This window comes from Manis javanica, chromosome X, assembly GCF_040802235.1.
Source record: "Manis javanica isolate MJ-LG chromosome X, MJ_LKY, whole genome shotgun sequence".
In the NCBI taxonomy this organism is placed as follows: domain Eukaryota; kingdom Metazoa; phylum Chordata; class Mammalia; order Pholidota; family Manidae; genus Manis; species Manis javanica.
Genome location: NC_133174.1, coordinates 60,125,431 through 60,140,344, shown reverse-complemented (window position 1 = coordinate 60,140,344; position 14,914 = coordinate 60,125,431). Strand labels below are relative to the sequence as shown.

Below are 14,914 nucleotides of genomic sequence, written 5' to 3'. Positions count from 1 at the left end.
ATACACGTATTACTTAAATATCTAATGTGAATTCAAGAACTTTGCCTTCCCCACTTAAAAACCTGGATTTGTTACAACAAAGCCACATGGAGAGCTCTAATGAGTCTCTAGGGCATTCTTGCCTTCAATGTGTACTGATGTTTTGTATGACTTAACTAGTGGAAAGCTGGGTCTATTCAGTAGAAGCATTTACATATTTATGAAAGGGACCTTTCACAACCTCAAAATACCTTTAAAAGAGGCCTTGCTCAGAATCTTCTGTCTCTCTCAGTGGCACTATCTTTATTTTACTGGATGGACTGATGTGTTAAAATAACATGGTCAAACAAATTGAGCTTAAAATGTATAGTTTATAGAACAGCTAATAGTTGTTACCTGTTGTTTTATCAACCCAATGTAAGATCGTGGGAGGCCTTATGAAAATGAGTAAGCATTCAACACAAATGCACCAGACCGGTCCCTTGGCAGCCTCAAATCCTAGAGGAGTCAAAATTAAGGGTGATTACAAGAAATAACCTTTTATGAAAAGCTGGCAATAAATGTTTTAACTTCAACTCAGGGAAAAGATAAAGTTGATAAATACTGAGTGATATATTACTTTCTTGATGTCACTAAGGATGATGATTATGATACAGGAACAGCTAGGAGGAAGAAAGAGCCCTTTCCACAGCATACGTTTGTGTAAATTCAACTTTTGTTTGAGGCTGCAGCCTTTACTCAGAATATTCAAAGCTGCTTTGCTTTCTCAGTCCAGTTTTGGCTTTTGAATGTATAAGTATAATTCTTCTCATACAATAGGTATATTCCTGAAAATGCCTGCACATAGATGGAATTTTTGCAAATCAAATCATATTGTATGTGCACCAGAGAGAGCTTACTACTTATAACCTATAGTGATTATTTTTGAAACCAAATAATCATGTCCAGTAGATCAATGTTATAAATGCAGATTTTCCACATCAGGGGTATTTAAAGTAATACCTGTACTAGTTCACTTAAATTCTCAACCCCATAAAAAAATGGACAATTATTTTTGGAGATGGCCATGTCCCCATGCTTCAGTGGACCCTACTGAGCCCTAAAAGACACATTCCAGAAGCTTCAACATCCCTGACCTTCCAAGGAGTAGAAAGGCTTAAGAAAAGGGTAACTGTATGTCCCAATTTGTACATGTTATTTCACTGTAATTAGTAATAGTGTCCCATTTTACTCTTAAAAGTATACCATTTTGGATGATACATTTTATGGTCACCCTACCTAAAATAGACCAGATTCTATTTCCCTCAGATTGCACTGAGGTTGGGAAATATTCCATTTTATCCTTACACTCTTGGAATTTAGCTAAAGGCCAATGTTCTAACACTTAGATGGCAAAACACATCTATTCAGCACAAAAACATGCTGATTATTAGCCAGCATAATATGGCTGCTGGGTGACTCTGACAGGACCTGACAAGTTGGGTTGGAGTGTCAAATCAACAGTCCCTTCCGTGTTTCATTCTCTTTGACCTCTGCCACAAGGCATGTGTTTTGTGGAGAAAAGGAATGCTGATAGTAAAAGAAGGAAGTCTATTTCTGTCTGCATTTTCCTTTTCTCTTTCCTGGATGTTTCTAGGGATCTATCGGCCAATAGCTTTAGCATATAAATCACATTCAATGGTTATTTTGTACAATTGTTGCAAAATTCATCACAGAAATCTTCACATTGGCTAGGTCACCTCAAGAAATCTGGGTTCCAGGAATCTCAATCTTGGCGATGACTCTTGATGGAACTGAGGAGCTTGGAATCCTCAGGTGCATATTTGTTCAGAGATGAGGGCCTCTTTAATCTTTGTAGGCCTTGGACTTCCCAGTTCCACACTGCATGATCTGACTGGTCCACTAAAGTCTGCCTAATAGGTGATCCAAGATATCATAAAGGGATAGTTTGGTGAAATTCTGCAAGTTGCAGTTGTCTTTTTCACACTTTTATTAAAACATTTTTCTCTCCTTCCTTACCCCCCTTCCCTCTCCTGCTGTTTTGTGACTATTCTTTCCTAACTTCACAATTCTTGATGGAGACAGGAGGCTATAACCTTGCCAACACAGCTCGATGCTGGACATACTTGACCGGGGTCATCCTAGGGAAAACACTATCCTCTGAGATCCCAGATCATGAGGTAAGTAAGGCTCTGACAAGTCCTCTCTTCTTTAAGGGGAAGAGCTGAGTCATTCCACCTAATCAAAATCACATCCTCACCACTCAATACTGTTTTGTTGAGAGACACTCCAATAACAATAACACACTGTCTTGGCAGAATAGTGGACTCTTGTTCCAAAATATCCAAGACCTTCTGCCTTTTTTTTACAGGAGATCTCGAAGGCCAACCAACTTTAATTTCTCAATTAATTACAGAGACTGTGGGAAGGGGTCACCTATTCACACAAAGAACTCTTTGGAATATGTGCATATTTTCAGTCCCTAGTCTCAAAATACAAGGGACAATTTTTTAAATGTATAAGCTGGGTTCTCTTCTATCTTTAAAAAGTCCCATAGGTGACGTGTCACACCTATGTTAGTTGATGGTAGTCCTGGTCTCTCAAATTTTTTTGACTAATATAAAGTTTACAAAACCCATAATCACCACAAAGACAGATCTGATGTTTTTCCAGTGATTAGTGGCACACAGAGGTTGGGGCAGAACCATCCAAATCATGAAACACATTGTCTGAACCCTTGCCATTTTCTTTAGTCATATGAGATGGTTATGTGTTTTCCAAAGCAAAGGAGTCTGTCCTAGTTTTCCCGAAACAGGTTACTAGAAAGCCATCTGAGACCTGTGAGTATGCTGATAATCCCTTTTCTGAAGGTGTACCCCTTTTCTTCCCACTCTCCCCTACCTACACTTGGCAGGAAGCATGTTGTAACAGATCAGGATGTATAGCTGCAGGCCTTATACTGTGTGACTTATTATAATGAACCAGTACCTACAACCCCACCTTCTCAAGCCATTTCCCAAGGAGTAAAGATGGTACTTTGGTTATAATATTTTGATGCCTGCTAGATGCAGAAGCTGTATACTTGGGACCATTATGCTTTTTACAGTTACTATTATTTTTTTAAATTAGAAACAACTTAAAACTAACTTCATTCCAGTTTTCTTCTAACCACACATGAGGTATATTATGTATCTCAGAAAAACCACTCAATGTATCTAGAATGCAAATAGAAGGCACATTATAATTTAAAACAATTTGCTGGTGTCAGGGTTAATAGAAGTCTCTTTTCTTGATTTGATTAACCTTTATTCAGTATTTGGAATCATTATGAAATATAAAGGTAAGCAAGAAAATTACATTTATGAACAAATGTAGTTGCTATTACTGCTGTGAGAATATCTCAGATTGCATTATAATTTAAAGCACTGAGATTTTAAAAGCTGATAAAAAAAGTTTTAAGTTGTAGAAGCCTCAATTGAAAATAAGTGTTCTGTTCCTAGGAAATAATGCACATCTGTAGATTTATCTGTCTTAAAAGGTTGATAAAATTTTAATAAAGATGAGTACTGTCTCTGGTACCTGGAGAAGCTATGTGCCTGAATGAATGTGGGCTTGGGCTTATAGATAGACATGTCCTGTCTTTATACTGGCATCTTCTGCCAGATTAAATGAGGCTTAAATATGTCAAGTGCCTAACACAGAGTTCTTGGCACATAATAGGCACTTCTGAAATGCAAGTTTTCTCCTTCCCCTTTGCATGCTAAGAACTTCTCTTACCCAAACATTTATGACTTTGTCATTCATAAATTTGTCCAAACCCTTTTTGAATCCCTTCTGTCATATCCTTCTGGTGTAAGAGATGTGAGTCATCCAAGAAGGAACAAATAAGAAAATTGAAATGACAGACTTCCAGGTACAATAAGATAACATTTTAATGAAAATTGCCAAAAATAGACTACACAGTGTGAAGGCATATATAAGTTTTATGCCACAGTACACCATTGCACACAAATATCTTTGTTGTCCTCTGTAATCAGATCAAAAATAGTACATAAAAAAATATTTACTGAACACCCATTGTGTGCCAGGCACAATTCTAGGTGTCTTGGAAGATGCAAAGACGTTAAGACTTCATCCCCTACCTCAGGCAGCCTGGGACAGAGGGTAGTGTAAGTGCTGGGGAGCTATGTAGATTTACAAATAATTATATTACAGAGCAGAATAAGAACCACAGGACAGTAGGAACAATAGCTATGGAGATGTGCATCAAATCCAGAAGGCATACATAGGAGTATACAAAACATCCTGCCCTCGGGAGCTGAAAATGTAATTGAGAAATCCAGACGGTGAAAAAGTCACGACAGTACAGCAGTCAGCTGCAGTCTGGGTGACCCCCCTCACTGTTTTCACTCTCAGTCTTGGGCTTTTGTTCTTCTGTCTCCTAGGATAATAATCTTCCTCCTACAAATGCCCTCTCCCATCTCTCTACTGTCTTTCTATAACCAGCTTCAAGCCCTATGGCTTTAAAAGTCCTTTACCTAAACATACCAAAGCCCTCTGAGTTCTTCCTTCACATTCACTTGTTCCTTCATTCATTTAACAAATACTCTTTGGGCCCCTATACTACTTGCTAGGGCTTATTTAGACCTAGATTCAGTGGTACAATGACTAACATAAATCTAGTGCCCTCAAAAATCTCATCATCTAATAAAGGTGACAGAATAATATGCACAGATCCAGGACAGATGAGAAGCATTGAGGAAATGTTTCACCAAGACTTTGAACTGAATCTTAGAGGTTGACTGGGAGTGTGCCAAGTGAAGAAGAGGGACAGGATTCTAGGCAGGGGGAACAGAGATTGGAAAGGACATTGGTGCTTCATGGGACCAGTAAAGTTTGATATCGTGATAGAATATAGGGTTCATGAAAGAGTGTGGGAAGGGTTAAGGCTTGAATGGAAATTGAAGCCACATTATGAAGAGCCGTGAATGTTGCACTAAAGAGTTCAGAAATTTTTTCCTTGAAAACAGATGAGCTTTGATGTTTAGAAAGCTCACTTGGGAAAGCACAGTGGATTGCAAAAGAGAGAGACTTGAGAAAGGCAACCCTGTCAAAATGTCTCAGTACAGTTCTATAGCACTTATAGTCTGTATCATTCGTTTTGGTTGTCTGCCTTCCCCCTCAGTGCTTAGAAGAGTGTTAACCACCCACCTAGTTGGTGTTTGTTCATCCAAGGCACAGCTGAATAAATAAGTGTTTGAATAATAAGTGTCTCAACATTCACATTGGAAAACACCTACTTTTAAGATGGAAGAATTAGAAGTATAATCTAGCCTTTTTCCATAAACAATTAAACCCCAGCAGCAACTACCCATTCTTTGTAGGAAGTACCAAGCATCACAGCTGTAGGAACTAGATATATCTATGGGAAAACACTACATTGCCAGTGAAGGAAAGGGAGTTGGGAAGGCAAGCCCAGCACAAATATTAGAAGTGATTAGTGGTACGATTTCAATCACAGTCCTCAGGAGATACAAAAACTCTAATGTCTTAAAGTCAGTGATCAGGGAGTTATCACAGCCCAGGAATCCGGGAGCCAGGTTGGCCAGCCAGGCATGGAATAAGGAGGCAATCCCAGCTATAAGAAGAGTTGGGCCCTACTGGGAAAGCTGAGAGGAATGGAGCCTGCCCATGTGACTGACCCTGGTATTGCTATCATAGGGCAAGCCTAAAGGTGACATGGGGTCCCATAAAAACAACCAGTACATGACAAATTTAGCAGATACCTACTCCATGTAATAAGGCTGATGGGTGTTATACATAAGAATGTGCTGTAACCCAGGAATACTCTTCGGATCCTATGATCTAGGCTATAGTAAGACAGTTAAATTATATCATGTATTCATATATACAGACATATCAAGTATATGTATGTACGTGAATCATCAGGTAGGTTTATTAACAAAGTTAAGTGAACAAAATACATTTACTTAACCAGACCACTTTTAATGGACTGGTTGGATAAACTATATCTCATTCATATGAGGGAATTTATGTAGCCACTGAAAAGAATTAAGTCAATTTATATACAAGTATATGTTACTCATGTAAAACAAATCTTTGCACTAAATCTGTAGATTGATTTGGGGAGAAATAACATCTTAACATTAGTTACTCTTTCAATCCATGAATTTGCTCTATCTTTCCATTTACTTAAGTCTTTAATTTCAATTTTTAATTTACACTTTTCAGTGGACAGTTCTTGCACAATTTTGTTAAATTTGTCCCTAAGTATTTTCATGATTTTGATGTTATTATAAATGATATTTTTAAATTTCAATTTCCAATTGTTTGTTGCTAGAATATAGAAGTACAATTTATTTTTCATATTGATCTTAAATAATGTAACATTGCAATATTCATTAGCTCTAGTAGCTTTTTTATAGATTCCTTAGCATGTTCCATGTATACAAACATGTGATCTATGAATCAAGAGAGTTTTACTTATTCCTTTACAATATTCATGCCTTTTATTTCTTTTTCTTGCCTTATTACACTCGTTGGGACCTCCAATGCAATGTTGAATAGAAGTGGTGAGAGTGAACATCCTTGTCTTGTTCCCAATCAGAGGGGGAAAGCACTTAAATCTTTCACTATGAAGTGTGATGTTAGCTGTAGGTTTTTCATAAATGTCCTTTATTAGGTTGAGCAAGTTCCCTTCTATTCCTAATTTACTGAGAATTTTTCTTACAAATGGGTGTTGAGTTTTCACAAAATGCTTTTTCTTCATCTATTGGAATGATCTTATGTTGTTCTGTTATTCTGTTAATAGAGTAAATTGTATTAATTGTTGCTTTTTTATGTTAAACTAACCTTGCATTTCTTGGATAAACCCTACATGGTCATGTCATATTATCCCTTCTGTATATTGCTGGATTCAGTTTGCTGAAGTTTTGTCAAGGATTTTTGTGTCTATGTCGATAAGGGATATTGACCTATTGTTTTCATTTCTCGTAATGTCAGGGCAATACTGATCTTATAAAATAACTTGGGAAGTATCCTTGCCTCCTCTGTTTTCTGAAGGAGGTTATGTAAAAGTGATATGCTTTACTTAAATATTTGATAGAATTCACCAGTGAAAACATTTGAGCTTTGGTTTTTAATTGTAAATTCTATTTCTTTGTTAGTTATATGGCTATTTGTATTTTCTGTTTCTTCTTGCTTCCATGTTGATATTTTGTCTTCAAGGAATTTGCCTACTCACTCATAATATCACCTTATTACTGCATTACTGCCTGTAGGAGCTGTAGTGATTTCCCTGCTTTCATTGCTAATACTGCTAAATTCTTTCCTTTTTTCTCTTTGATCATTTTAGCTTGTGGTTTATCAGTTTTATGGAACGTTTTTTCAAAGAAACAGCTTTAATTTGCCTGTCTTTATTTTTCTCTTTTTATATCATTATTTCTGCTCATATCTTTGTTATTTCCTTCCCTTTACTTACTTTATATTGATTTTTAGTTCTTTTTTTAGTTTCTTATGATAGAAACTTGTTCCTTGATTTTAAACCTTTCTTCTTTTCTAATATATGCATTTTATGCTATGAATTTCCATCTAAATGCTTCTTAGCTGCATCCCACACATTTTGGTATATTGTTTTCATTTTCATTTGGTTCAAAACATTTTCTAATTTTCTTGTTTGATGGGTTATTTAGAAGTGTGGGTTTTTAAAAATTAATTTTGAAATATTTGAGAACTTTCCAGATTTTTTTCTACTGATACTAATTTTAATTTTAATTTAATTTTGTTGTGCTCAGAGAACATACTTGCATGATTTCAGTCCTTTTCTCTTTATTGAATTTTGTTTTATGGCCCAGCATATGATCTTCTTAGTGATTACTTCATGTGCAATTTGCAAAGAGTGTGTTATTTGTTGTTATTGGATAGCATCTTCTATCATTATCAATTAAGTCAGGTTGGTTCAGAGTATTGCTTATGTCTTTTATATACCTATTGTCTGCCTGCTTGTTCTGTCAATTACTGAGAGAGTTGAAATTTCCAACCATGATTTTAAACTTGGCAATTTTCCCCTTCAGTTATGCTGGTTTGAGTTCATGTATTTTCGAAGCTTTGTTGTTAGACACATACACATTTGGAGTTGTTTTATCTTCTTGATGAATTGACTCCTTTATTATTATGAAATATTCCTCTTTATCTCTGATAATATTCCTTGTTCTGAAATCTACTTTGTCAGATTTTAATACTGTCACACCTGCTTCCTTACAATTATATTTTTTTGTGGCTTATTTTTTCTGTCCTTTTAACCTACTTTTGTCTTCATATTTGAATTGGGTTTCTTGTAGGTAGAATATTGTTTGGTCATGATTTTTTATCCAGTCTGATAGTTCGGATACTTGGACCACTTATGTTTAAATATATTATTTACATGTTTAAGTTTAAGTCCATCTTCCTATTTGTTTTCTATGTGTCCCATCTGTTCTTTGTTCCTTTCTATTTCCTGCCTTCTTGTAATTAAATGAATATAATTTTAGGATTCCATTTATATCCTTTATCGTCTTACTAGCTCTAACTCTTTGTTTTGATTTTCTGTGGTTACTCCGGGGTTTACAGTATGTATTTTTCAATTATCACAGTCTACCTCCAAATAGTATTACACTACTTCATGTATAATTCAGCACCCTTATGACACTGTTCATGCATTTTTCCCTTTTCCTTCCTTTGTGCTAGCATAGTCAAATATTTTACTTTTGCAAATGCTATAAACCCCATGATACACTGTTATCATCTTGCTTTAAACAATTATATATTTTTAATTTTAAAATATTTATTAATTCATTTAAAATAAGAATAACAAATACAGTACATGTTAGTATCAATAATATGTTGGATAAAAAAATAACTGTATTTTCCAAAACAAAAAGAAATTTCCTGAGAATGACAATGATATACATTTTTGTACTTTGCTATATAATGTCTGGCTTAATGGATGATAGCTTATTTTTCATACCTGAGTGTTGTAATGTTGTTTTTGTTAAAGTATATGAAGAAAATCCAGCTTCACATAAGTATGTAGTTAGAAAAGGGAGGAATGTGTTAAGAACCTTTATATATAATTATGGATATTCTTCTTTGATACTACACAAAAACTCTACAAATGGAAGTCTCTTAAGGGTTAATTCTGTGTGGAATCTGAAATCGTATCATTGAACTTTTTATGTACTGTTACATTAAAATTCATTGGTCATCTTGTACTTTGAATGGATATTTGAGTCATCTTATACATATTGGCTGTTTGGAAAATATTGGTTCACTAAGTTATGCAAATATTATAAATGATTAAACATTTTATGCAGTATCAAAAAAGTCACATTGATTGATATCACCACTGATCTCATTGGAACAAAGCTAAAGTTTTAGGAAACTGTTAAGCTTGTAGTGACAGAACAAAGCTTTTCAAAATTATAATTTTCAAAACATAAAATGTTATCATGGGCAACAAATATTTGTCAGTTGTTTATCTTAAAGTGATAGTCTCACTTCAGTTTTGAGAATATATCTGCCAAACACCCAAATATTTAATCATTGTTTTTCCATCAGTTGTTCTTCCAATCAAAAATGGTGTTCCATGAAAAGTGGCTATTAGAGTTGCAACTCAATCACAGATGTGCTTTTCCTCAGAACACCACCACAGTATAGTTTATGAAACAAGCACCTTCTGCATACCCCCGATTTGGTCATATAGAATATTAAATCCAGGATCAAGATTTAATTACTTTTAGTGCCTCACCAAGGACATGCTTAAGTGAAATTGGATTTATTTTCTTACTGTGAGTACATGGCAGTAGAGAATACAGTAACTGCTAGTATGCTTTGGTATTACTGCCTTAATTTATACCATGGTGCCAGCAGTTTTACCCACCATTGCTTGTGAACCTCCACGCAAATATAAATAAAGTTACTTCAGAATAAACTGTGAGATTCAAACAAGTTATTTAGCACTTTCAATATTTTAGTACCACTTGTGTTTCTTTGCATCCATTTACATAAAAAATTCTTCAAAGATTAGTTACTGATACCATAAGACTATAAGCAAAACAGCAAGTCCAGCCACCTTTGTAGACTTATCTGTCTGTTAGGTGAAAATACAATTTGGAAAGTGAGATAATAACTAAGTCTTCATGTTTGGAGCTAAATATTTAAATAAACAAGTGACTATACCATTGAAAAGAGGCAGTGCTATGAGTTATTTTACTAACTTTTTATCCAGTAGGTATTGAGCAATGTTAGCTGTCCAAGGCTTTATTGGTCTCTAAGCTATTATGTGCATTTCTCTAGCCCATGAAGTTCAATAGCTTATGCATAAGATTCTTCAGTGACCTTTTTGTTTCTAGTTTGAAAAGCTCTAATAAAAAAATTTTTGGTTTTTAGAAAGCCCATCATGTCTACACTTAAAATACTCAATTTCCTTCCCTTTAACTGTGAATGAATGATCTGAAAATGATGCCAAAAATTACATAGTGCATTATTTTGAAACTATATGAAAAGGTTTGTGAATAAGACAAAATAAGGTAAATTAATGACATGTATAAAGATAATTTATATCACATTTTCATTACTTACTTGTATAATGCAGCACCCTTATGACACTGTTTGTGCATTTTTCCCTTTTCCTTCCTTTGTGCTAGTGTAGTCAAATATTTTACTTTTACAAATGCTATAAACCCAATGTCTTTGAAGTAAATGTCTTCCTTTCATGAGTCAGAGGCCTCACTGATACTTCAGTTTCATCTTTTTAAGCTTCTTCAAACATAGATGTTGCAGCTCTGGTTTGAGTAAGCAAGTCTTCTAATCTCCCTTTATTAAGCCAACACTAATGCTCTTATCTAGATGGGAGTAAAATTCTGGGATTTTAAGTAATGATTTACTAAACAATAATAAAGTTACAGAGATTATAGCAGGCATAACTAAGGATACCTTTTCCCTGACCCTCTTGTGGCTAGGGAGTCCAAGCACTGATCATGGTACCAGTACTTCAGAGGAGAGAACTGCTAAGCTTAAACAAAGAGATGAGAGAGAAGACCCAGAGCCCAACCAGGCAAGAAGCCTCAAATATATAGTAGGTGCACCTGCTTCAAGTGCCCCAGCAGCGGGTGTAGGTAGATTAGACAACAACTTATACCAGCCAAAGGATGTGGTGCTCAGGCTAGAATGCACCAGCTATCAGCAGCTCTAGACCACACCCGCTATGCCCCCAGGTGGGCTGTGCCACCTTTTGAGGGGATTGTGTTGCTCTACTTACTCTGCCACCAGTCTGACAGCTTGCCTTATTCCTCCATGGCCTTCAATGGTACTCATTTGCAGTCAGCACCCATGCAGCCACCACTGAACCTGCTACCCCCACCATGGCCCTAAAATTATCATCCAAAGAAATTAAAAGATGAGTAAGTAAATATCGTTCATATTTATCCATATATTTACCCTTTCCAGCATTTTTCAATCTTTTGTGTAGATCCAGGTTTCCATCTGGTAAAAGTTATATTCTGCCTAAAGAACTTCAGGAAATTTTTCTTATAGTGTACGTCTACTAGCAAAAAAAAATTCTCCCAGCTCTTGTTTGAGAAATCTTTATTTTGTCTTAATTTTTGAAAGAAATTTTCACTGGGTGCAGAGATTTAGGTTGGTAACATTTTTCCTGCAGAACTTTAAAGATACCATTCCATTGTCTTCTTACTTGCATATTTCCTCAAGAGAAGTCTGTGATTGCTCTAATCTTTGTTCGTGAGTATAATATGTGCCTTTTTCCCTCTGGCTGCTTCTTAACTTTTCTTTGTTACTAGTTTTCAGCAGCTTGAGTATAGTTTTCCCTGGTGTGGTTTTTCTCTTTAAGCTTCTAGGATCTAAGAGTTTGTAGATTTAATCAAATTTGGAAATATTTCAGCCATTACTTCTTTTCTGTCTTTTCTCTCCTCTGCTTCTGGGACTCTAGTTAAACCTATGTTAGACCAGTTCACTGAGACCCTTTTGAGTTTTTTTCAGCCTTTTATTTCTCTCTCTGATTCATGTTGGCTATTTCCTATTGCTTTGCCTTCAAGTACATTGATATTTTCTTCTGCAATATATAACTGCTATTAATCCCATCCAGTGAAATTTTCCTTTGAGATATCACATTTTTCATCTCTAGAATGTCCATTTTTAAAAATATCTTCCAAAAAAAATCTTTTAAGAAAGCCAACCAGGAAAGAAAATCTTCCATTTATATCCTCATTGTATTTATATTTTCTGTACATCCTTGAAACATATGAAGCATATTTATAATAGCTGTTTTAAGGTTCTTGTCTAGTAATTCCATTATCTCTGTCATCTCTGAGTCTGTTTCTGTTGACTGATTTTTCTCAAGGCTTCTCCAAAGATTTCTGGCTTCCTTATATGTTTAGTAATATGTTAATTAGATATCCAACATCATGAATTTTACATTGTTGAGGGCTGGATTTTTTGGTATTGATTTTGGGAGAATTGTATTTTTTCTGATAGACAAGTTATTGTGGATAAGTTTGATCTTTTGAGGTCTGTTTTTAAGCTCCTTTAAGCTAGGTCTTGAATTAGCTCTTACTCTAATTTAGCCAATTTTGAAGGCACTACCCCTCTGAAATTTCTACTAATGTCCCAAGTGTTTAGTGAGGTTTCTCTACTTTGGCCTGTTGTGAACTCTAGGAAGTGTTCATCTTATAACTCTTCAGAAATTGTTTCCCTGGAAGTTTTTCTAGACTATCTTTGTGAAGTTTTACCCTATACATGTTCAGATTGGAATTCATCAAAAGACTCAAAGGGGCCTCTATGCATATCACTAGTTCTCTTTTTTTGGCTTAGTTCCATTCTCACAATTTCTAAACACCATGGCCTTTCTGAACTCCAGTCTGTCTCCTGTACTCAAAGATTGCTAGGTTTTGTTTTGATCAGCTAGTATAAAAGCAGAGCCAAGACTGAAACTCAAAAATTTCAGATTTCAAGGCTTGTCCTTTTCTCCCTACTTTCTGTGGACAAGACCCGTGGTTTTAGTGTAAAGAATACATGAGAGAAAAATAAACATTTATAAGTATCTACTACTGGCTAGACTACATGTTAAATGCATTATTTCATTTCTGTTTCAAAACATTATTTTATTCAATCCTCACAATAACCCTATGAGAAGGTATAAAACTAACATTTTTTGAGCACCTGCTGTGCACCTAATACTTCAGCAGGGTTTATATAAAATACCTTACATGGTCTTCTAACAGCCCAGTGATATATGTATTATCCCCACTACTAGGAAGAAACCAAGCTGAGCTTCTGCCACGCTTGCCTGCCTTCCAAGGCAATGCTAAAGGACACCTCTGCAGGACACATATTTCTAAGCATTTTGCAGAATATGAATTCTACAAAAATTACTTTTAAAGTACAGTCCAGGCAACACAAAGTTCTGTCCATACTAGTGGCTTTTTAATCTTTTGCGTGGTCATGGACCCCTTTGAGAATCTGGCAACCCCTCCTCCCAGATAAATGCTTACAATTATACAATTTTGGATACAATTTCAGAGCTTTCAGCAATTACCTAAAGCCCATCAATGGGCCCTTTGTTTAAAACAAACAAACAAAAACTGGCTCTAAAGAACAAAATTAAATCTTAGGAATAAGAAAGCTTATTAATGCTTCAATTATTGAGTTTTACAAGTCCTCCAGGACACTAACACCTATATTTGGCCATCTATTACGTTTCACAAAATAGATGGTGGTCCTGTTTCTCTTTCAGTCTTTCAGCCTTGGCACTATTGACATGTCTGGTGGTATGATTCTTTGTTGTTGGGGGACTGTCCTGTGCATTATAGGATACAGAGCAGCATCCATGCCCCTTCTCACTAGATGCCTCCTCCAGTTTTCACAACCAAGAATGTACCCAGTATTGACAAATATCCCCTGGGGGAGGGAAAATATCCCCCTGTAGAGAACCACTGGTTTGTAGTTGTCACTCCTGAGACAGTCACAAGCATAAAGGGCCTAAGAACCAGATTTTTTGTTGTTGTACACTTCGCAGTGATTATGTAAAAGAACCAGATTTTTTAAAGTATATCCTTTTCTTGCTTAAGGTCTCCTACAGTGCTTATTAATTGGATTGAGAAAGATGATTCATCTTAACAATTAATTGCTAGATGAAGTTGTTATTACCTAAGAGGCCAAAAAGAAAATTTATAAGCTGCCTGCTTTATTGATTTAGTGATTGACTTATCAAGTAATTCCATCATTCAAGGAATATTTATTGAATGCTGACATTGTGCCAGCTGTGTAGCTGTGGTCCCTGCATCATGGACTGTGCAATCCAGCGAGGAAGACAGACTGCAGAACAATTAAAAAATAAATGAAAATAATTATGAACTGCGATAAGTACCGTGATGGAAGCACACAAAGTGCAGAGATAGAGACTAAGAATGGGATATAGTTAGGGTAATTAGGAAAAGCATCTCTGAAGATGTGACATTGAAAGCTAGAACTCAAAGGGTGAGAAAAAGCCAGCCAGGCTAAAACACACACACACACGCACACGCACACACACCACCACCAACAACAACTTAGAGAGCTGTTGTCCCAGGCAGAGCAGGCACCCATGTGCAAAGACCCTGATGTGTTGTGAGTACTGAAAAAAGGCCACTGACTTAGTGCTAGTGAGTAAGGGGCATGGGCTATGAGGTGGAATAGGCAGGGACCAGAACCTGCAGGATGCTTCAGGCTGTGATGAGGAGTTGGATCTCATTCTTAATAGAATGAGAAAGCACCAGAGGTTTTTAACCAGGAGAGGTACCATGATTTGATGGACATTTAAAAACTACTCTGGCTATTGTGTGAAGTAGGGGGTGGGTGGCAAGAATGGAAGTACGCAGACCAG

General features: G+C 35.9%; 1 protein-coding gene across 11 annotated transcripts in view; it reads left to right on the top strand.

The window, feature by feature from the left end:
* Positions 1 to 14,914, top strand: part of HDAC8 (histone deacetylase 8) — a 298,463-nt gene that overhangs the window by 161,337 nt on the left and 122,212 nt on the right. For 7 of the 11 annotated variants that reach the window (XR_001853462.3, XM_017662711.3, XM_017662716.3 and 4 more), the window contains exon 9: positions 2,065 to 2,159. The exons of 2 other annotated variants lie outside the window; for them this stretch is intronic. Coding sequence is in view for 8 of the 9 variants with exons in the window: in XM_017662711.3 (XP_017518200.1) it covers positions 2,065 to 2,159 (95 nt within the window). In the remaining variant the exon portion in view is untranslated. 2 more of the 11 variants (XM_017662715.3, XM_017662714.3) reach the window with 2 other exon arrangements.